General features: G+C 37.9%; 2 protein-coding genes and 1 long non-coding RNA gene across 3 annotated transcripts in view; 2 read left to right on the top strand and 1 right to left on the bottom strand.

The window, feature by feature from the left end:
• Positions 1 to 24765, bottom strand: part of LOC134820871 (uncharacterized) — a 1079557-nt gene that overhangs the window by 288815 nt on the left and 765977 nt on the right. The gene's annotated exons all lie outside the window — the stretch shown is intronic.
• The window catches only part of LOC134820887 (uncharacterized), a 507687-nt gene that overhangs the window by 118291 nt on the left and 364631 nt on the right, over positions 1 to 24765 (top strand). The gene's annotated exons all lie outside the window — the stretch shown is intronic.
• Positions 20811 to 22764, top strand: LOC134820919 (mitoguardin-like). The gene is made up of 6 exons (XM_063831583.1): positions 20811 to 20837; positions 20948 to 21152; positions 21323 to 21402; positions 21554 to 21686; positions 21863 to 21987; positions 22150 to 22764. Exons 2-6 carry the CDS (start codon positions 20981 to 20983, stop codon positions 22267 to 22269), a joined length of 630 nt encoding a protein of 209 aa, XP_063687653.1. The 5' UTR covers positions 20811 to 20837; positions 20948 to 20980; the 3' UTR covers positions 22270 to 22764.

Here is a 24765-nt window from a genome sequence, read left to right as displayed (position 1 = left end):
CAGTGACGTAATAACGAAGGATGTGGTGTCCTCGCAGGGCTCGACTAAAAGAAAAGTAATTGTCTAGTCTGCAAGATGCTGTGCCTCTCAAGATAATTCAGGTCGAACTTTATGATTATCGCACATTTGACTGGGCTAACATTTGATCTTTAACATTAAACTTCCGCAGCCGTCTCTTACTGAGTATCAGTAATGAAATATCTGAATACCGTATAGTTACTGAGCGGTTAGAAATTACCTGATCAAAACTATTCAAAATATTTGGAATGTTTACTTCGATTACAATAAAAACTAAAATCACGGGTTGCTACAGCTAACTTGGTTTTTTTCATGTTGGGCTATTAAATAAACGTTAGGAGGTTAGGGAATGTTCAATAACTCTTACCGTTCAAGTCAGTACATGTTTTCAAGGTATTCCTTGATTCCTTGGAAAGAGTTAATTTAATCAATAGTCAATACCACTATATTATCGCTCCCCGCCTAGAAATATTTATATTCAATGTTTTACATTATGTATTACGACGAATCTTACGTTAGAAAAAGGAATTAAAATAAGACCCAGACAGCAATGAAATATCGTAATGCGTTTAGAAACTACAGGTAAATCACAAACGTTAACATTTTACTCTTTAGGTTGAAAATGTTCATTGTTTAAGTGTCTTACTCTTAGAGTGTTTCATATTTTCTACGTCGACTGTGCGTAAAGTGCGTTATGATTTTTACGTGTGTAAGTGTTAAAGTGTGTTAAAGTGTGTTCGCCTTAAATCTTGCCGACATTTAAATTTGACACACGTTGCAACCCCTTTTCGGCCACGAGAGAGGTATACAAATTGTAGCAAGGGTTAATCAAGAAAATGGTAAGAGTTATATGGGACTGTTTTTTTTTCGGTATAGTTTCGACAAAACGCTGACGAAGCCAAATGATTAAGGTTTCAAAAATCGGCCGGTTGTATAAGTGGTTTAATTGATAATTTTGTGACCCAAATGTGATACTAAAGTGTCTTATGTACCCTTCCTCTCTCCCACTCTCCCACTCTCCCTCTCTCGCTCTTTCTCCCCCCCCCCCCCCCCCCATAACAGATTTGTTATATAAATATAATTAGGTAAGTTGGCCGGGGATCTTAAGATTGTTTGTTTGTTTATAGAACCCGTCCCCAATCTCGTATCGGAAAATGACTAAACTCAGGTCTGAGTGTGAATACGGGTGGTACCTGCAAGTGTGTTCATTATGATTAAGCATTTAGAGTTCTGTAAAACTGCAGTTACACTTGTGCTAGAGTATTTTTAGTATATTAATATACGATCGATATCAGGTCTAAATCCCTACATGCTTCCAAAATTTTGAATCTCCAACTTTCTGCACAATGTACTGGAATGTTTGAAAAAAAAAGGTGATATATAAATAAAATCAACGATTTAATGTTAGGAAGGAAAAAATTAATTCCCTGGTTTCTTAAGTCAGCTTTAAAGTCGGAAAATCAAAGTATGTGGTAGCGTCGATGCCAAATCGATTATTAAGCGATGATAGCTAAATTATGCTAAATAGTTGGTTCCTGGGATACAGAGTCCTCCTGACTTCGATAAGAGCTTGTGTAATTTAGACATTGTCATAAACATCCTTTTTCAAGATGCCGAGAAATTGCAGTCTCCGTTTTTTGTCGAACTTTAAAAACTGAATTATGAATTAATATGTGTTTTCTTTCGAACATACGGGTAACGTGAAATTTGGAATTGTATATTCGGTTTAGCCGCTATTATATAGCGGGTACGTTTCACCACTGGCAACTTATAGTGAAGTTTAGAAAGTTTACCATATTGGAATAACTATAAGGAATGTTATGCTAAATAGTAAATATGCTGTCTATGAAAACAGTTTTCCGCACAGTCTCCCCAGTCCTTTTCCCGATTGGGACGGACCCAGTTATTCTCTCTGTCGCTTTATTTTCAATCGATTTATAGGTTTTAATTTGGCCCTCGAAAGCCTTCAAGTCTCCGAGTAATTCATCCTCCTCAAGATTCTCAAGATTACCAATCAAGTATTACTATTAGATACGTAAGGGGTACTCAAATTGTGGTCAGTTTGGAATGAGCGAGTTCATACTTTCGCACCGTTTCAACTACGAACATGTAATGCGTGTTTTTAATGTAATAGGCGGGTTATAAGTGAAGTCCCGGACGTAGGCAAGGGTTACACTAGTACATCATACTATATAAGCTATGCCGGACTCCCGAATTCTGACCGGTAATAAAAACATGATGTGGTGTCATTCTCTTCGACCCAGTCGAGTTTCTTATTGGTTCTGACGTACATAACACCACCGATAAGCTGGTTAAATCTATCATGATGTCCGAGAGGATATTAGACGAGTCACGTGATTGGCGACTGCGCTTACAGTCTCCTTGGTTGTTATTTGTTACGATAATCTTGAATCATGTGATGTGCGCGGCGTTCATAGCTGCACGTGCTACATTGAAACTCTTACAGTTATTTAAGTTATTTCACATCCGTACTAGGAACCGACCGGAAATCCGGCTGAATCCGGTTCCGGCCGGATATCCGGCTTCAAAATCCGGTTCCGGTTCCGGCTCCGGCTGGAAAAAAATTTGCCGGATTTTTGCCGGATTTCAGTTTTTTACTGAAAAAAAAATCAAAAAAATATTTTCGGCTAATAATGAACAGGGTAGCCTGAATCGTGAAAAAAAGTGGTTTTCAGAAAAACTTTGAAAAATTTTGACTTAGAAGTTTTTCGGTCCGAGTCGTTCTCGAGACGTACCTCCTGTATCGAGAGCTCCCGCTTCCGAGCTCGTATTGCAAAGGGGAGGCCTGCCTTTCGAGATCACATTACCAGGGGAAACCTCGAGTCCAGAATTGTGTATCGAGGGGTAGGTGGGGACTTCGAAAAACCGAAAAAATATTTTCGGCTAATAATGAACAAGGTAGCCTGAATCGTGGAAAAAAGTGGTTTTCAGAAAAACTTTGAAAAATTTTGACTTAGAAGTTTTTCGGTCCGAGTCGTTCTCGAGACGTACCTCCTGTATCGAGAGCTCCCGCTTCCGAGCTCGTGTTGCAAAGGGGAGGCCTGCCTTCCAAGATTACATTACCGGGGGAAACCTCGAGTCCAGAATTGTGTATCGATGGGTAGGTGCGGACTTCGAAAAACCGAAAAAATATTTTCGGCTAATAATGAACAAGGTAGCCTGAATCGTGGAAAAAAGTGGTTTTCAGAAAAACTTTGAAAAATTTTGACTTAGAAGTTTTTCGGTCCGAGTCGTTCTCGAGACGTACCTCCTGTATCGAGAGCTCCCGCTTCCGAGCTCGTATTGCAAAGGGGAGGCCTGCCTTTCGAGATCACATTACCAGGGGAAACCTCGAGTCCAGAATTGTGTATCGAGGGGTAGGTGGGGACTTCGAAAAACCGAAAAAATATTTTCGGCTATTAATGAACAAGGTAGCCTGAATCGTGGAAAAAATTGGTTTTCAGAAAAACTTTGAAAAATTTTGACTTAAAAGTTTTTCGGTCCGAGTCGTTCTCGAGACGTACCTCCTGTATCGAGAGCTCCCGCTTCCGAGCTCGTGTTGCAAAGGGGAGGCCTGCCTTCCAAGATTACATTACCGGGGGAAACCTCGAGTCCAGAATTGTGTATCGATGGGTAGGTGCGGACTTCGAAAAACCGAAAAAATATTTTCGGCTAATAATGAACAAGGTAGCCTGAATCGTGGAAAAAAGTGGTTTTCAGAAAAACTTTGAAAAATTTTGACTTAGAAGTTTTTCGGTCCGAGTCGTTCTCGAGACGTACCTCCTGTATCGAGAGCTCCCGCTTCCGAGCTCGTATTGCAAAGGGGAGGCCTGCCTTTCGAGATCACATTACCAGGGGAAACCTCGAGTCCAGAATTGTGTATCGAGGGGTAGGTGGGGACTTCGAAAAACCGAGAAAAATATTTTCGGCTAATAATGAACAAGGTAGCCTGAATCGTGGAAAAAAGTGGTTTTCAGAAAAACTTTGAAAAATTTTGACTTAGAAGTTTTTCGGTCCGAGTCGTTCTCGAGACGTACCCCCTGTATCGAGAGCTCCCGCTTCCGAGCTCGTGTTGCAAAGGGGAGGCCTGCCTTCCAAGATTACATTACCGGGGGAAACCTCGAGTCCAGAATTGTGTATCGATGGGTAGGTGCGGACTTCGAAAAACCGAAAAAATATTTTTGGCTAATAATGAACAAGGTAGCCTGAATCGTGGAAAAAAGTGGTTTTCAGAAAACCTTTGAAAAATTTTGACTTAGAAGTTTTCGGTCCGACTCTATCTCGAGACGTACCTCCTGTATCAAGAGCTCCCGCTTCCGAGCTCGTGTTGCAAAGGGGAGGCCTGCCTTCCAAGATCGCATTACCGGGGGAAACCTTGAGTCCAGAATACAGAATAGTGTATCGAGGGGTAGGTGCGGAAAAAACCGGAAAATATTTTGGGCCACCTCCCTGGGCTAGCCCCCGGCTATAATCGCAAAATTGGCAGTATTTAATCTTCTGATTATGAAATACGAAATATGAAGGTCACGTGTTCGGGGTCTGGGTAGCTACTTAATTAGCTCATTACTGTAATCATGTGACTCAGCTCTAGACGCCAGACGGTGATTAGTACTGTACTAGACAGTGCCTGCTTACGAACAACCTTATTAAGCACCTCTGGTTGTAAGTCACGTGACCCAATGATACTCAGACTTGCATGAAAAAAAGGGAATTCGCACAAACGCGCTCAATCAGGGGTCTGGCAGCATATGCCAATTAGATATCATTTCTGATTATTACTCGTCTAGTGTCGTGACTCGTGTCTACTCGTGTTACATTGTCTGCTACGTACTGCTTGTTTAAGCAATGTCTAGTAGTAGATAGGAAGATTTGTAAAAAAACTATATCTGTTCGGACGTTGAAGCCGCCCTAAGTCGAGTCGAGTAGTAGTAAATCTAAAACATCGTCCGTCTGGTTGTTCTACTCAGAAGAAAATGGGATCCCTTATGCAAGCTGCAAGAAGTGCTCGATGAAGATTAGGCGTGGAAAGGAAGGAAATTTTCCGGCAAAAACCGGCAAAATCCGGCAAAATCCGGCTGCCTTTTATTTCACTCTGAAACCACCGGTTCCGGTCCGGCAAAATCCGGCTTGCCGGATTTGAGATCCAAATCCGGCTGAATCCGGTCCGGCAGCCAAAACCCCAATCCGGTCGGTTCCTAATCCGTACCGTATAAATCTCGTTATAATTATTATATTATGCCTGTTTGGTTCTAATTCATTCGTGTCCGTTGTCGATTGCTTAGCTGAAAAGTACTTTTAATTTAATTAAAATTGTTTTGAATTGTACTTTTAATCGGTCTGATACTATCGATCGCTTCACATGCACATTGCACCCTCTACGGGCAGCGTCTGACAAATTATGAGTGAACAAAATAGAGTAAAATTAATTCAATGTCCATTTTTTATCTCCAATAAAATAAGTCCATCTTCCATGTTGTACAAATACAAGCGCCGCTATATAACCTACGTTTTTGGTCAACGTAATGATCTGAAGTGGGATGGCTGTGCTCCTGCTAGACATTCCTGTTTTGTTTTTGTTCTTTCTCGTTATTTGTCTAAGCTGTCACGAATTGTGGTCCATGCTAGATTCTTCATATGGTACAAAAAGTAACAAGTTATGATACACCAGGAAAGTTGTTTTAAAATGATATTAAACTTACAGGTATAGTGGCTAGATCGATCTGAGGATCCAGTGATCACTACTAGGAACTGGTTTCAGATAACTTTGATATTATCACACATCATGTCATTCCTTTCACCGCTTTTCGCTTGCATGATCTGTAATTTTAATTCGTTAAGAATCTAATTTATACTCTGGCAGACATTAAAAAGATCAGACTAACTTACATTTAATTACATTTAAACAGTAGACTACGGAGTACGGACATTAGCATGTATTACTACAGTTATTTTGTGTCCCTCAAAATATCGGCTTATTACGGACTTTTAGCACTTGTTGGGTTATTAATAGAGGTGAAATAAACAATGACCATGTTAGTATTAAGCTATATGATCTAAGAACTGAAAATTCCCCCAAATTATTGCTAAAACGAACATGAAATAATGCGATTAACTGATTAACATGTGCGCTTTAAAAACTTGATCCACATTCCACGTTTTAAACTTTATTTAATTCGATCTATTTAGGGTTAAGATCAAAAGCGTCGTGTCGTTACCGTTTTCTTTTGTTCGATTCTTTTACTTTTCTTTTGAACTCTTTAAGTTGTACGTAATCCTTGTTTAGCAAAAGGGTGTCCCGAAAATGCAACCAAGTGATTTTTATGACAAAAACTCGCATAACTTATGAGCTTTAAAGGTCCGGAAAGCAACATCTTGTTTGGCGACTTGCCAGACTGATTTTCAGATTTTTGGAAGATCAGTCCTATCAATCATATTTCTCAATGCTGGGACTCTTGAGAGATTTAACACTTCATGATCCCATTTTAATTCTACGGTATTTTGCAATACATATACGGTGGAAACGTGTATTTGCCTTTTCTTGTTTACTCAGACTGTATTATTATGATAATTTATAAATTGAATTTAAAAAGGTCTACATTTTTGATATAATATAATTAAACCTCAAATTGTACAGTGACGCATTTAACCACTTTCACGCGGAAATCTACAGAAGATCCTAAATAAAGGAACTATTATTAAGTCCCTCGCATTACTGTGTAATTAAATGATCAGAGCTTTAGTTAAAAAGTAACAACCATTATTTCCAAATTCTTATTAATATCCTCTTTGTCCTTTGAGCTTGCCTTTATCTAATGTGTGAGCAGGAACTCTTAGAACCTTATCGTTTATGCCTATACTGATCATTATTCATTATTGAAGCCATACCTTTAATTTGATGAGAAATAATTTGTCAAAAATTATATAACCTAGTTGAGATTTTATTCAGGCTAGGAATCAGAAATTAGAATTTAGACACGGCTATGACACGGCGAATTACACAAATTAAAAAAAAAATCAGGTTGTCAAGTTGTAAACGTATTAGATCTTTAGAGGGTTACTCTTGTCACGTGTCAAAACAAACCTCATACATCCCTGTAATCTGTATATTCCCTGTCTGACCCCCGTAGACCTGAATAACCACTTTATTGATGTAGAGTTGGCGGTTAAGATCTCCGAGGCCCCTCGGACCGAGGGGGAGGGGGCGGGGAGTGGAGGGGGTGGAGGGTTAACCGTATTCTTGCTCGATACGCTAGGAACTCTAAACATACTTTACTAGACGTATTTTTGATCGTACAATCGATTAAAAGTGATCCGGTAATGATTGGATTGATTCTGTTTGTGTATTTTAAATTTTGATTAGCTGAACTAACTGCGAATCTTTTAAAACCGCCAATTCTAAATCGGTGCCCGATAATATTTAAATCTGTCGTCTTGTTCCCAAATCTTGCAATCTAATTATTTGTAAAACTTATGTCACCTTTGATTTTAATTGAAACATAGAACAACATCTTTCAGTTCTTGCTCCTGTCTCAATGATATTTATTGAAGTATTAAGTATTTTATGGTTAAGTTATATTTACGGTGTAAAACAATCATCATTGTAAAAAAATCGAATTAAACAACTAGTCTCATCCTAGTGACAAAAAGACTCACTATGACCGCAAGGACTGACTTGTTTTTCTGCTATTAGATATGACGTCTGATAGGTAAAAAGCAAAATAAGAGTTTTGCTTTTTAAAATATTACGTAATTATCTCCAGATGCGGACCTGTCATATTAGTTTATAAAGAGCAATTTATATTTTACATCGGGCATTTCGAATCGGATATTTTATATCGGGTATCTTATATCGGGTTTGCTCAATATAATTAAAGCCCTTCTCATTTCTCAAGGGTACCATTAAATCTTAAAATGTTCCTTCTTCAGCTAGGGTCAAATTAAATCTCAACATTTTTCGTATTTTTGATTAATAAGGCTGCAGGCAGCAGGATAACTTCAAACTGATGGAAACTGTGCGTTTTTATGATACATAGCATGTGGTGTATCTTAATCTGTACATTTCTATTGTTTTTAGGCGTAAAAAGTCATCCGGATGGGATCTTCAAATAAATAAACAAACTGCTTGACTACCAGCAGCACCACTATACATCTATTTCCGCCATTTGCAATGTTTTTCTTTCCCACGTGTTGGTTTTTTGGAACTACTTAACACTTCTACTATTATCTCTGACTGTAAAATTGTCAGGTGCTCAATAACAGTTTGTCACGTGACAAATGCACGCGTCGTTATGACGACGTGGTACGCGGGGCGTCTGTTAAGACAGCTTTAGTTTTCGATCCTACCTAAAATCTATACTAGCTATATTGGATACTTGCCATTTTTATTTTAGCTCGTTTTTGTCAGCTAAGATTATTTGTGGGATTATTTTTATGTAGGATTAATGTATAATTCAATCGTGACTCTATTTTAAAATTTTGTCTAGAATAGGTCTGCAGCTCGCTCGCAAATCTTATCAGTAAATATTAAAATTTTGACATGTTTTCTTAATACGGTTATCCGCTAAACTATAGAATAGAAGTACACGAGATTTTCGTTTTCAGGAATGAATCCATTCTACGTTCTAGATTGTTCCCAAGGTTCAAGCTCCTGCCTCCCAAAAGTTTTCACATTCGGGTCCTCGACTAATGCAGTAATGGTATTTGTTATGAGCACAGACAAATCCGTCTGAAACATTCCATTCTCAGGTTCAAACTTGAAACTACTGATCCCAAAACTCTTTGCTTTCGATCTTTACGACATGTCCAGTAATACTATATCTGTATTCTGTGCAACTGTATATATATATATGAATTTAGAATTAGCCCCTCCGCGTAGTCGTGACGTTTATATATATATACGTCACGATTACGCGGAGGGGCTAATTCTAAATTTACAAAATCTATTTCCTATCCTATTTTGACCCATGAGGTTTAAGATTTCAGAGTTGCTGGTCCTTGTTATAGTTTGTATGACGTGTGAAAGTGTTTCTTCGTCCTACGTGCAGGATCCTCTTCTTTATTAACATAATAATTCAGTATCTGGTCATTAACATAATATATAATATTATCGCCTGTATTTTAGCACACGGTTTGGCACCGTAGAACAAGCATTATTACTGGCCCCACCTAAGTTATGCGAGATTTTTCTTAGTCGACACAGGCTTGATCACGTTCTCATTAATGATTAACTTAAATTTAAATTAATGATTAACTTAAATTTAAAATAAAAATAGCCCCGTCTTTAGTAGTGGCTGTCCGATGTTCATACAAAATTCGATCAGTTATTCTCTAATGCCGATGGTAGGTGGAATGCAGCTCGCCTGGTAATTGGGAGGCCTAGTGGCGTCATGCCACCATGGAGTGAATTAAATTTGTCCTGCAACTTATCATTCATGACTACTTATTGTTTATATCTCCAGACAAGTAAACAATTAGAAGATGGATTTTACAGCTCAGCTATTGAACAATGAAACATTTTAAACTTCCTTCCAATTGTTCAGATGTTTTCTTAGCGGGACTTTTGTTGTTGGTATTTTTACCATTTATTACACTTTCAACCTCCGTGACTTATTGTTTGCGTGAACCCAACATATAACGCGTGACCTAGTGTCTCGGATGAATTAATTTGTCCCAAAACTGCCAGATTTTGTGAACATAGGTTTACCAAACACAAGTTCGCAAAAATTTTTGCATTTTCTCATTCCACCACGGCCGTTTACTTTTTTAAAGAATTTAAATTATTTAAGAACTATCATGATTATTTAGAGTTTTGTTTAGTATTGCAGCTAAATTAAATTGATGATGGAATGCAGATATTTAAAATTTAAGGCCTTTCAAATTTACACTTACAGTGATAACATTGAACTAACGTATTTAATACTAAAAATACGAAATACCTTATACCACCTTAATTCACCCGAAGGCCTACTACAGCATACCCAATAACTCTTAAGCCTTTAATTATCAGACCTTAAGTACTCACTAGTGACTAGTGACTATTATAGGTTCCTCGCATACCTTAACAACTAGTGGAATTTGTCGATAATATGCGGGGGATGATTCTAAGGTGTGCCAGAATGTATTTTTAAAATTTGAAGTTTAAATTGATTTGAAACTAGTTACACAAGTATAGACTATTATAGAAACTTTAGAGAGTCAGGTAATGAATTTTAAAATAGGTTGGTTTAAGGTTTTAAGCTGTTTTCGTGGTTATAACTACACAGGCAGATCATAGGTAGTTCAAGACCCTCTATGATAAGCTGTAATGGTGTGCATGATAAAGTTAGCATCAAAATAAAGATGAGAAGCTTGTGGTACTAAATATGACCTAACTTTGCTTTCGTGTTTTGTCATAATCCGCAATCAGTGAGTGAAGCATCAGAAAAGTAATTACCCTTGCGACATGCATTAGCGATGGCCGGGGGTCATGAAGATCCATGTCCGTGGATCGGACCGCGTAATTTGTTTATCGGAATATTTGTCTACCGTTGCCATAATCTATGTAACAGTGCGACGTCATCGTATTTTGCAATATTTGAACCGTTTAGAATTACTGAATCACGCCATAATTTAAAAATTAAACAATAAAAATTCCTTATTTATAGCGTAATAGCTGCTCCCGCGAACAGGTCAGATTATTCCGCTAGTAAAAAAGAATTAACAAAACTATTTCTTGCATTGAAGGGATGTTAATCATATGGTTTCACCTCACTCAAACGTTTTACAAACACTTTAAGCCATCAACCAATAACTAAATTATAAATCAGTTGTCACAGGGTCATCCAGCTTGTCTCGACCAAATTGAAATAAATTTTCCCTGATACTGTTGGCTTTTACTAATTCACTTGCCAGCGCGCTGTCACGTTACCTTGGTTGTTACCGTTTTGTAACCGAAAGGAACAGTCTTACCGAGACCCTAACCCCAACCTTAAGCATAACCAGAGCCCTAAAGAATCGAATTCTGGTTTACTAGCCTGTCACGTGACCAAAACAGTTTTTCTCTCATAAATTCTCTTAGAAGCATTACTTATGCATTACCTTATGTCATGGGGGTGTTACGGAATCAGCATCGACAACTACATAAACTGATGCTACTTTCATTCTGTAATTCTGTAAAAATTTAAAAATCCTTGACGAATGATTTAGTGGCCCGAATTCTGTGTTCCGAATTTTTTCGTAGCCATACCAACTTAAAAGTTGAGTTACATATTATCACATTATCCTATGCAATCATATTTATCTTCCTCTTTATTCTGTTTGTTCTGGAATATTCGCTTTACTGGCCCGCTGTTTCAGTATATCATTCTCCAGAAAGCACCACGTTCACGTTTTGAACCATCTTTGAACAGTTTTTATAAGGCATACTCACTATCGATATTTTCCATTTTGTTCATTAAATGTTCTAACATAATTCCTACTACCACAATTTTTATTGTTTAAAAAAATTGTCAATTGCTTTTTCAAGGTGCATGGGCCAAAGCATATTTTGGTCTCGATGTGTTTTAGACTTGTATCACGTTGCGACCCCCACTGTCGTTTCACTAGGTATGGTTTTTATCGTTCTGACGATACAGGGTTAGCCGCGCACTCGTGTGCGGCGTGTCATACAACGTATGACAATTTTAGACATCGTCGAGCTCATAAAGTTTGCTTGTTTATCTCATGTCAAGGACCAAATAAAGTACACCGATAAGTTACAATAATGTATCATACTTGTGGACTAAAGCAATTGGGTTATAATCTTTAACAATTTACCGTCTCAGTCTTGCGATATAAAGTCCCTGGAATTGATAGAGACGTCTTCAGCAGCATGTGTAACAAATTAACAAGTATCAGTGATCATGCATACACGTATTATCCAATGATGTGTCTAGCCTGCCATAGCAATCACAAACTAGTAAAATCCCTCTGTTCCATTAGCACGGGGGGGCCCCCCCACAGCCACTTAAATGTTGTTTGTTTGTTGTTTGCATTTTTGTTTGCTTGTGTTAGCTTGTTGTTTTTGCTTGTCAGTTTGCTTGTTGTTTTGTGTGGTTGTTTGCTTCTTGTTTTGCTGTTGTTTGTTTGTTTGTTTCTTGTTGTTTTGCTTTATGTTTGCTTGTTGTTGAATGTTGTTTGCTTGTTTTGCTTGTTTTTTGTTTGCCTTTTGTTTGCTTGTTGTTTGCTTTTGTTGCTTGTTGTTTCCTTGTTGTTTGCTGTCGTTTGCTTGTTATTATTATGCAAAATGCATAACATCGTGGGACTTCGACAAACTCATGTGTTTTTTATACTTTACTTAGAGGCAGACCATTTTTTATCTACTGTTTAATAATAATAATCAACTACGGATTGGATTGCTGTATCTGTGTAACAATTATGTTTAATTTTTACAATAAGGACAGATACTTAAATTCAAATGCTAAAAGCCATCCAAATAACCAGGGGAAAATTGTACAGTTTAGAAAAAGTATAGAAATACGAATCGTTTTAAACACATTATAAGATTGTAAGCTATGATTACAAAATCAACTTATTGTGCCCATTGATTAAATAACAATGAATAACTTGTCCCTCGTAACCTCCACCCATAGGTACACGTGACACACATGTGTCTAACGCGTACGCGTCCTGCGCTACTGCATGTTAGAGCAAGTAATAACGTGATCACGTCATCATTAGAGTATCTGCAACTTAGCACCCAGTTTAGCTAAAGCATAAACCGCAAGCTTTAGCGCAATTTCTCAAGTGTTCTTTCTTCTTTTGCTCCTAGGCAGTTTCCTTGCCAATGTAATATGTATATTACACATGTTTTCAAAACCATTCATAGTGTCAAATTTATTAACACATGGAGGTTTGTGATTGAGCTGAAAAGTTGTAATATTAAATACGCGTTATTAAGATTAATTAAATGATTAAATAAGTGCATCTCCCTCCTGTTATAGTGGGCTCAATGGTTACTGAATTTCTCATAAACACCAGTTTTCACATTAATACATAAATACATTTTGCTTACCATTGAATCCACCACGAAAAATACTGCCACAATCTTCATCAACATCATCATCATAGCTCCTTGATATCTGTATTGCATTCGTTTATATTGATTCCATGAGTATGAAAGAAAAGGTGGTACATGGTATCGAAATATAATCAGATTGTGGATACAACGGTTTAAAAATTGTTAACATAATCTAAAACAGTATTGCTCTAATGAAAGTATGAACTGGGCCAGAAATGTTTTGTTGATAAAACAATTAAAAACACCTTCTAACTTTTTGGCCTTCAAGGCCAGGCTAATGCACGAAAACCATATTGCCTCATGATAGACCCCGCCCAACCCTTCAACACTGACGTGTAATTTTATCATCAAACACGAATACAATAGATACCTGTTTGAGTTGGATATTGAGTGTTATTGCTGTGCAGAAAGTATAATGATCATTGTTTACGTAGCCGTAAAGTAGGCTTGTCGTATATCATGGATCGCTTAGGTCAACCATGAGGATCTGGTAACCCTCATAATCTTGCCGGCCTCTATGGTATCGTCATCTCGCACAACCCTTAAAAATCTTTAGCGTTTTTGGCATGTGAAAATTTGCAGCGAGGTGTCGTACGTCAACCTCAAGATCAATGTAATTACAGGTAGCAGACTTGCCAGACCCTTGGGTCAGAATGATATGACCACAAAAAGTCATCAATAATTAACGTGCAAGCATGAAGCTTTGTGGCGGTATAATGTAGTGATTGATCATGGATTTTTAATTGAGACAATGTATTGGTTTGGTATATATAAACTTCAGAATACAACAAATTACTCATATTATTACAAAGTATTATCGCAACAGCGAACAAGTACTCAATCTTTGTTGGGTATGTCGTGTAGGAAAAGGAGGCATGACTTTTGATAGAATGCGATACTACTACTGCGATACTACTATCTTCCAGTATATAACCTAAGAACACTTGATCGCTCACATCTCCTTACTGCCTTTGCAAGACGTCTCACATCCCTTTATACAGAACCCTCCTTAGCAAAGAGCTCCCGCCCTTATGTGATCTACAGTCGAGCAGTTCATCATTTTTACTTCTTAATGTACAGCTATATTTACAGAATTGACATGTGAACTCTACCTCCAGATCTAGTCCATTTTCTGTGTTAACTTATATTCACTCTAAGGATCACATCACTAATTATACTCATTAATTAGTGACGGATCTGACCCCTCTTGGGCCGTATCCGTTTTCTGACCCAACAGTCTCCCAGTGGCTACCAGGCCAGAAGTCGTTGATTGGGTCCTGAGGTCACGTGATTGTGAAGCCTGATCACGTGTCTGTGACGTATCCAGAGCTTGTTCTCCGTTTCGCGCTCATTGACAGAGAGCTTCCCGTGGTTGTGAATTTGAAAGTAAGTACTGAACTGTAGTATATCTCTATTACCCCCCCTATAAAACCCAATTCAATTATGACAGAAAAAAAATTTACCAAATATCGACCATGTTATAAACTCATTTTTGATGACCGAATACTTACAAAGTTTTTCGTCATTTCCAAATAAAATCCATACTTATCTACAGTAAAGAGCTTAGAGCTAAATGGTGATGTGAAGATACTAATAATTTAAACATAAATAATTTTTATAATGTCTCGAACAAAGCTTTCGACCTAAGCGGGTTCTAGTCATTATAAACCGAGGCAGGTTTTTTGTTGTGTTCTATTTTTCAGAGTCAATTGACACGAGATAACCTGGCCACATTGGTAAAACCTGAAGCTTTAGGCATAAGGAACTCTGAATCCGAGTTTATAAATTTCTCGTGCAATTTACGGTCATGAACTGTCATTAAAATGAGTGTAGAAACAAATTTGATATTTTGGATAATTTCTTAGCTTTCCCTGTCAAAAATAAATCTGAGCTTTTATATAGGGTACACCCATTTTACATAACACCACGGCATCAACTTAACACGACTTCCACAAAAACCTAAAAGATATACAACTTAAAATTTTCGACTGTTCAAATGCTTAAAAGGCCTACCAATCAGCAAGAAAAATTTTTAAAAATATTGGCCAAGGAATACGAATTTGAGTGCCCAAAAAAGTGTTTGTCCAATGACCGGAGACCCAAAAGATAAGTAATAAATAGCTTGGTGAGCTTATTATATATAATCACTACTGCACTCTCATGCGCTTCTATATTAATATAGAAAGTTGATACAGTGTCAACATGCAAACAATAAGTATAATGTTTGGATCAGGTTTCCCTCCTAAAAGTTTTCTCTTGCAAGGAAAAGTGAGAGATGAGACAACTAGCTAACAGACGAGCACTTAATAAGTAAGAGACCAATTGCTAATATCTTTTATCCTTACACTCACATCGACACGCAAGTCACATTTATTTTCACAAGCATGGAGCTCACTGGTCCCAACGAGCATGGTAATTTATAATCACTTATACTGCACTCTCATGCGGCTTCTCGTTCTATATTAATATAGAAGTGTACAGTGCACATGCAACAATAAGTAATAATTTTGATCGGGTTCTCCTAAAAGTTTCTCTATGCAAGGAAAAGTAGAGAGAATGAGACAACTAATTTAACAGACGAGCCCTTTAATAAATAAATAGACCAATGCTTATATATTTTATCTACACTCACATCACACCACTTAGACTAGAAACCACTAAATGCAACTAATATTCTCGGTAATTTTTTTCCTTTTCAACACCCTTGTGAAAAAAGGCAATAGTAAAGTTACGAATAGAGGTTTCGGCAGAAAAACTTAATTTGGAGATCGCGTTAGGCGGGTCCTGTAATCATTATGATGGTCATTTCTTCCGTACATGCAACGAAAAATGAAAAAGTCCCGCGCGCAGAGGATACGTGCGGAGATGTGATGTATAGATAGCTTGTATCAATTGCGACCCCCACGTCGTTTCACTATGGGTGGGTTCAAGTAATTTGTCCGTCCTGACGATACAGGGGAGCGGCGCACTTCGTGCGCGGCGGTCATTCAACTACGACAATAGATCGCCTGTGATCTATGAATGCGTGGTGCGACTGTGTTTTAATGTATATATCCCATGTATATACATATCACCGGAGACTCGCGGGCACAAAATTATTGCACGCGCTTGCGCATGCAATATTTCATATGTCCCCGAGGGCGCTATACTAGCCCTATGAAAGACATATTTTCGTATAGCACGGAGGCCCTCGGGCCTCTATGCTTATAACATTTTTTCCGCCCTCGGGTCGAGGAATGATGTGGATAAATCCACCATCGTGAGCTTTTTCTACAGATATTAGATTTTACTTTAGTTTCTCGAGCGTGCTAAATCACTGAATGGGAATCGACGTTTTACTTGATTAATTTTTACTCAAAATTATAAAACAAACATAATATAATAGAAAATAGTAATGTTAAAGAATTCTTTAAAAAAAAAACCCCACTGGAAAGGGCACTGCACACTGTTTATCAAAAGTACACTGTGATCATGAGTACTAGAACTTACAGATTTAAAAACACGACGCTTTCACGCTACACATATTTACACTTCCATATAACGATCCATAGTTAAAAGTTTATAGACTTGCACTGACAGCTTGGACTATTGTTATTTAAAAATTCGTGCAAAATTTTACCATGATTAATTATATCTGAATTGAATAATATGTATATGTATATTAGACTTGTTTACTACTCATTCTTATTCCATTATAGCCTTTCTATGGATTAAAAGAGTATGTTACTTCTCCACCGACATCTACCACAGTTAGTAATAGAGTAAGGTAGAATTATGGAAAGGATTAGGGAATGTTTATGGCATCAAATGCTTTGCCCCGTTCCCTCTAATAATAATGATCGGTTTTTTCGAGGTTACACTCTGTCTATTTCCCAATGATCCAGAACCCTTTAACGAAAATCAAAAATAAACACCAAAATGGGCTGGAAAAAAGAAATCGGAAGAAACTGAATCAATATCATACAATCCCAATGAAACATAACATCATTAATTATAATTATAATACCTGAAACCGACAAACCACATGTGCAGCAGCTGGCTGCAAATCCCTCGGAGAACATTGTTGCATCACGCACATCAAGTCACGTTGTAATCTTGATCCACCGAAACAACGATCAATATAATCACCCAGGCTCGAATCGAAACATATATCCATTCAAGTCATCTCCAATACTCACCTACAAAATTTTGAGAAGTTTCAAGTTGATTTCCTGTAATTTTCATCCGAATACTCACGCTACCAAATTTTGAGAAGTTTCGAGGTTAATTCCTGTAATTTCATCCGCAAAGTCCGTGATGTGGTAAGGGGCGGGCGGGCCTCTACGGCTCACTCTCTCTATTGGACGTCCCCGAATTAGGCCGAACCATCCTAGCCTATATTGTTAGGACTGGGCCGGGGACTACATACGCCATTCCAAGAAAAAAAAAAAATATAGCGGAAGTTTTGAGAAAATACTGGCTGAGTTCGCGCAGTTTCTCGGATTCAGGTTATCCAGTAGAAACCAGTCTTCATTTGACCTTTTCCCTTGAGGCAACAAACTTAATTCAATACATTCTTCATAACGATATTCACATTTCAAATTTCATCACAGTTCAAATATCAATTTTACATTTTCTAAAATCTAAATGTTCCACAACATGAAATATAATTTGACAAAAACCGAGTTGGCTAATGCAAGGAACAAAGGCATGTGTTTTTCCAAAATACACGTCCTATAAGACGGAGTAGTATAATACCCAAATGAATAGCTGGTTGATATTGTTTGATGAAATGTCGACTACAATTGAGTAAACGAGAGTTGATCAAAATTCTCATTTGTTTTTTCTAATTTAACTGAGTCGAAGTTTGGGTCCTCAATTTGATCCTCGATTCTCTAAATCATTCTGAATATCTTCTAATGAAAACAAACAACCATATGTTCAGTAAGATAGTCAATATTTTATCATTGAAAGAATTCATTTTCCCAGTAAGATTCTAGTTATCTTTAACAACAGTATTTTGCATGACTAAATGTATCTTTGAAATTTATTCCTGCAATTCAAAAATGACCTAGCTTGCACATTCTTAAATCGTTTGGCCAAAACCAAATTTCGTTCCTATAGTGTTATTTAATTAGCATAACATTTTGAAGTTGCAGAGACATAATAACGAGAGGATTGTCTAATTACAGTAGACCTATGTGCCAGAGTATAGTTTTTAATAAGGCCTCACAGTCAAGCTGAGTTACCAATACAAAGAAGGTTGAGAAAGTTGAAGCTACCTTAGGGGGGCTGATAATTGAATACCTGGGGACAGAGAATCGTTTTTTCACAACCCTAGTTTCTAAGAATAATACGAATGAACATTTTTTGCCCTGCCGGATTGGAACAGATTAGAGACTATGGCTTTCAAATCAAATGGATTGTCACCAATAAATCGTCTTGTTCTCAGACAAACATAATTGAAAGCATTGACGTAGATGGTCCCAAATCAAACTTAACATCTTTCCTAAAATAGCTTGCCAGTAAACATTCGCAAAAGGAGGTGACATGAACAAGACTGAAAAAAATCCCATGCTCACTTTTTTCGAACAACCTGCATATCCCCCGAACTTAACACCCGTTCTACGATTCGAACAAGCCTTTCTGCTGAAGTGGATCGACAATAAAGAATGCATGTGCAAAATTAACTTCTGACGGATTCAATAACTTAGCTTGGAGTTAGCTGAAAAACAAATCTACAAGATCAAGATCAGGCAAATATTTTAAAAATTCGTACATTTCAACGAACTTAGCATCTTCGCATCACAATGAAAGTGTAAGGGTGAAAGGGAACTACAGCTCATTATCACAAAGAAAAATAGGCAACACAGGTAAAATTGGGAACTAGTCTAAACCTTACAAATAAAAGTTTAAAAACGTCGAAGTAAAAAGGAATTTAATGAAACAAATTTTAAAACGTCTGATATATAGCGCTTGATTTGCGTCTCATCAAATTTTTTCAATCGTTCTTTTAAATATTGCTTCCTAAAGCCGCCGCTATAAAAAGTGAGACCTAAATTATGTCTCACAATTAATTTTAAAAATATATTGCAATTTCGAACTGAAAACTTTGTCACAAATCTCACTAAAAAAGATGTTGTAAACCATTTTTGAGATCCGACAATTTAATTTTAACGCGCACCACCTAACTATAGTCCGCACACTTGTCGGCTTCTTGGATATGCCCTCTCTCACTTCTATGGGGTGGCTTTTAGATCACTTTCCGAGCAGACACAACCACAAATAAGCTATGTATGGTTTAATAATGGCAATCGCCTTGAACTGGGGGCGTCGTACCCAAATTTGCTGGGTGGTGTTATCACACCCAGCTAATAGTCTGCTTCTCCCTTGCTGGTGTGTTTCAACCCTGCTAAAATGATCTGCTTCTCCTTGCTGGGTGGATGTTATCACCCTGCTAATTATAGTCTTTTACTCCCTAGCGGGTGGGTTACACCCCTGCAATAGTCTTCTTCCTCCCTTGCTGTGGTGTTATCCACCCTGCTAATAGTCTGCTATCTCCCTGCTTTTTTTACAAAAGCAGATGTCAATACTGATATTCCCCATGCAACCTTCAGAATCCAAAATTTCGGCAACTGGATTGGGATCATAAGAGCCGGAGCCTGTCAGCACATATTTTCTGCACATTTCTCTTATCAGATCACTTCTCTGACAGTCATCTGAATAAATCACGAAGCGTAACGTGTCATACAAGCAGAACTTGTATGAAAGGGGAGAATGAACTTTCTACAAGTACCGTCTCATGTCATTGCGATATAAAGTCCCTGGATTGATAGACTCTCAGCAGCATAGTGGTAACAAATTCCCAAGTATCAGTGATCATGCATACTCGTATAATCCAAAGATGTGTCTAGCCTGCCAATAGCAATCACAAACAAGAAAATCCCTCTGTTCAGTACAAGAAACTGATCCAGTTGGTTCCTAATTACATGTACGCCCAGTAACGCCCTCCTTCCTCCCAGGTTCAGCGATACAAGAAGCACCCTCCACCAGATCCATCACTCAGCTCCCTTGCTCCCGTGTTAGATCAGACTCTCTGTCCTCAGCTGCTCTCTCTGACTTCTACGAGGCTTTCGAATTCCTTGGTAAAGAGGAGAAGGGGGAGGAAACTTTACCTGCTCTGTACAAGGTATGTTATATGTACATTGTACGTGTGTATTAGTGTATAAAGAGCATTCTCTTTAGATTGATAACCGCGACATTAATTGTGACGCAGGATCGTCATAATGTTATACACCGTATGTACATTTTATTGAATTTTATTGATTTCGCTACAGACAAAGGAAAGTGAACACAATGCAAACTCCATTCAGTTCTGAGAAAGCTAGATGACACTCAATATCATGACAACACTTAATACACAATATTCCGAACGAAATAATGGCTTATTAATTGCGGGGTTGATCGAGTACACTTAATTCGTATGAGACATAGCTTGTTTGTTTGCTGTACAACTGCGGAATCCCACAATGTGGGACCCGCATTTTATGAGGTAAAATTGCTCAATTAACGGTTGTAATATGTCCATTTGGAATATCGTGATAGCTGTTTTGTTAGATTTTGTTAGATTTTGTTAGATTTTGTTGATGAATTCCAGGGCTTCGCCCAATATCTGATATGTTAGTTAGTTTAGTTCATATTCTCTCAGGACCAGATGTTCCTGCACAAGGTGAAGGAGTTTCAGTGTCGTAAGAATCGTTTTCTGCAGTTCAGTCTCTCCTCACCAAGCGAATACCTCGTCAAGGTTGAAAGTTAAAAATGAGAGCTAGATTTACATTCGGGTGTAATTGATTTCATTCGGTTTAGATAATCTTGGTCAGTCTTTAACATCATAAAATGCTAACCATCCCTCAGGTTCAATGTCTGAGACTCGCATTTGATCGGTTAATGAAGATTCCAGATCAACGAAGTTGGATGGTAGACATTGGACGGAGCAACACAGAGAAACTTTTAGAATTGGCAGGGGCCGACACCCCAACTTTCTGCCAGGCTTATAACGAAATGATGGAATATGTAGGGGACTTGGGGAACCTGCAGTCCATTAAAGATGAATTAAAAGGTCTGTTATACTGATATTTGCTTATTTTTACTGTTCTATTTAGTGACCAAATCACTTTTTATACGCTACGAATTAAGCATATATTGTGGGATTGTTATGCTAATGAAGGACGAGGGGAGCTAATTATTCATGAGATTTTAATTTTATTGTTAAGATTTTTATCAATTCAGTTCGACGAGTAGCAGCAGTGAACATATTCGATATCGTTATAGACTTTTGTCTTCTTGATTCCTTCGATGATTTGGACATGGTGAGCCACACTCTTTTACCAGCAGTAGCCTTTATAACTAATAAGCAACTTTTTCCTCGATCATTTATAAGATTCCCTAAAATTTTCAATGCAGTCCTCCAGAAATTGAACCTCCGCAATATCATACTCTTCAAAACTAACTCCACCACAGCCTCCGGCCTCAGTTACAGCTGTTTTGGGGAACAGTTGGATCTCACAAGGGCTAAGGAAAACCATGCTCTCCACTGCAGTCTGGGGAATGATATCAACTAAAACTAAAAAGGCGCAACCCGATGGGTTCCTTTGTAAGTTGTGAACGATTATAATTACTGCCATTTTACAAGTTTATTCTTACAGATACAAGTTTAAAGATATTTCTTGGAAGTCTCTGATTTTATTATTTGTAAGTGGTTACCAGCTGTTATAGTTATATAATATGTAACATATGTTGAAGCTGATTATTTCATTCTGTTTATTTCAGGCCGTTTTTACGCCATTATGGCAGTGGTAACCCCCTCTTTAGCGTGGGGCTTCCTCGGAGACGATGCTGTGCTGAAACCTATCTGTTCTTCCATCCGGGAGAATGTTATGAAAATGTTATTAAAGGTAATGATAACTGTTTTGTAGCTTTTTGTTGCTTTTACTCGCCCAGCGTCTCCAAATTGAATATTATAAGTTCATTCTTCTGATTTGTTTAAATGCTAATTTTTTGATAAATAATCTGTTCTCTAACGATATCAAAATAATATGCTTATTTTCACATTTCAGGCATTTGACGAAGATCAAACGGATTACTCGTCGCTTGATAGCTTGGCAGAGGCACTCTACAGTCTACTCCAAATGTCAGCAAACCAATTACTGGATCAATTAAACGATGCTATGTCATAGTAGTTTATCTTACAGGATAATTGAGAGATTGGAACCTTCGTTTCGTCAGACAAACTATTAGCTAAAGATGAAGAATCACTTTGATATAAATCGTACGAACATAAGTTTGAACATTTTTTTGAAGAGGAGAAATTGTGGACCAAGAATCAAGATGACAATATTCGTGGATTAGTACTTAGTCTTTCATTCAGATATTAGAAACCACCCAAAGACTTGAAATTAGAAACTGGAGATACTATAGTTAAAGTCTATTCTTTGTCACTGTATCTTCTTGCCTGCTTGTCTAGGAGAATACGAGTGCAGAGTGACGAGACATTAATATTATTTTGTGCGTGCCCAAGTCTCTGATATGTTTGATAATTCAGTTTGATAGTTGGGACTTGGCTTGATAGTTTAACGGATTTGTATTTGTATTTGTTGTGACAGTTACTTGTTAGGTTTGGAAATTTATATTATATCAGACAGTTGTCTGATTACTATAAATTACTTAGTAAACGCTGTTTCATTTGTGCAACCCTGAAGGCTAACTGTTTTTAGTTTTACAATTACAGGCTTTACGTATAATGCTCATAAACATACTCATAGAGATTCGGCGGAATGACAGGCTGAGCACCGCCTGCAGTAAGGCAAAACTTGTTATATCAAAACTGTCATAACTGGGCGCGCGGCTGCGGTACCTGTCCGTCATACCAACGTTTATAAACACAAAGCTTGAGGTCTCCAAGTCCAGATAAGATTTTCAAATGTTGATCTAACCAAGGCCCTCTCGCTTGCAGAAACGCGCGTCACACTTTCGTCACCACGCAAGCGCAAGGGCTCTGGATAGAGCAAGTTTATAACCTACCAAGACGCGCGCCTTAACGGGTGATACTTTGCTCTAACCAGAGCCCTCTCACTTGCAGTAGCGCGCGACCGGCAAAGGAGGTAAACTTGTGAAACAAGCGCGTCACGCAGTACGCATATACACATGGCTATGTGAAGGTGATACTCGTATTTGATTCACGATGTCAATCCTTCGCATCTCGCCGATCTGCATACCATCTGTGGTTGCGAGAAGCATTATTTGATGCGCGCGCGACCCAGTAGTGCATCGCGCTACAATACTCGTATAAAATATTTGTTCCATATATTGCAAACCGTCGACGAGTCCAACTCGGCGCGTGTCCTAGTAGGTTGTAAACCTACAATTGAGAGACCACATGCAAAACTGGTTGTCATACGTTGTATGACCCGCCGCGCACGAAGTGCGCGGCTCCCCCTGTATCGTCGAAGACGCTACACTATAGTGAAGCGACCGTGGGGGTCACCACATGATACAAAAAACTGGTATATCTGTTTTTGATAGTTTTTAGATAAATGTATTTTACTGATTTAAAGATTCTATATCATGTGTAAAAAACACTTCTTAAAAATGGTATATTTGTCTATATACCATTTTTAAAACTAGAATTGTACCAAAACTGGTATACCTCAAAATATATTGTAGGTTTACATGCAACCTACCAGGACGCGCGCCGAGTTGGACTCGTCGACGGTCAATATATGGAACAGATATTTTACGAGTATCACCCGTTATATTAAAAGATATACCATTTTTTCTATGCTATACTATAAACAATAAAATAATTTAACTGAGAATGGTATATCTGAAGATATACCATTTGGGTTTGATTCACGATGTCAGATGTCAATCCTTCGCATCTCGCCGATCTGCATACGAGAAGCATTATTTGATGCGCGCGCGACCCAGTAGTGCATCGCGCTACAACATTTGGGTTGGCTAAAGTCTATAAAATGTGTATAGATATACCGGTTTTATAAAAGATAAGTTTCTTGGAGGTGGTCTATCTGCAGGAATACCATTTTGTTTTCATGATTGTTAAAAGCTAAAATGGTATATTGTAACATATACCAGTTTTGGAAAAATAAAATTTTACTTTTTTTCAAACATTTCTTCAAAATTGTTCAAAAAAAGTTCCAAAGATGCACTTTTTCACCCTAAAGACTATGAGCTACCTGCGCAAAATTGGTATATGTTCAGATATACCAGTTTTGCATGTGGTCCCTCAATTGTTAATATAGACTAGCCCGGCCCGGCGCGCGCTACTGCGTAGTACCGGGCCATTTCGAGAAGAAAGCGGCGCGCGCACTACTTCGAAGAAATTTAGACGAGTAAAACCTATTAAGTTTAACAAGTGATACTTGTAAAATATTTGTTAATTGACGATGTCAATTCATGGCAGCTCGGCGCGGCACAGTAGCGCATCTCGCCGATCTAGCCAGGAATTGAGGAATTCCAGCAAGATACGCGCCAAAAGACGCGCAGTTGCGGAGTGATGGCAACGAGTACTTTACACACTGATATCATTATAATTTGGCGTGACACACGTGTAATAGTAGAAATTACTAAGCAAGAAGTATACTTTTACAAGATTGACTTCGTGCAGTGATGTCAATGATTTCTTTGAGCACACCGATGTCATTATAATTTGGCGT

The sequence above is a fragment of the Bolinopsis microptera genome, chromosome 9 (assembly GCF_026151205.1).
Source record: "Bolinopsis microptera isolate Bmic1 chromosome 9, MBARI_Bmic_1.0, whole genome shotgun sequence".
NCBI lineage: Eukaryota > Metazoa > Ctenophora > Tentaculata > Lobata > Bolinopsidae > Bolinopsis > Bolinopsis microptera.
This window is presented reverse-complemented; position numbering and strand designations above follow the sequence as displayed.

What these genes read in the sequence shown, in the direction of transcription:
- LOC134820919 (XM_063831583.1), top strand. Translation starts at nt 20,981, where the DNA reads ATGAAGATTCCAGATCAACGAAGTTGGATGGTAGACATTGGACGGAGC. An exon ending in CATTAAAGATGAATTAAAAG is followed by an intron (nt 21,153 to 21,322) that starts GTCTGTTATACT and finishes TTATCAATTCAG; the next exon opens with TTCGACGAGTAGCAGCAGTG. An exon ending in GCAACCCGATGGGTTCCTTT is followed by an intron (nt 21,687 to 21,862) that starts GTAAGTTGTGAA and finishes TGTTTATTTCAG; the next exon opens with GCCGTTTTTACGCCATTATG.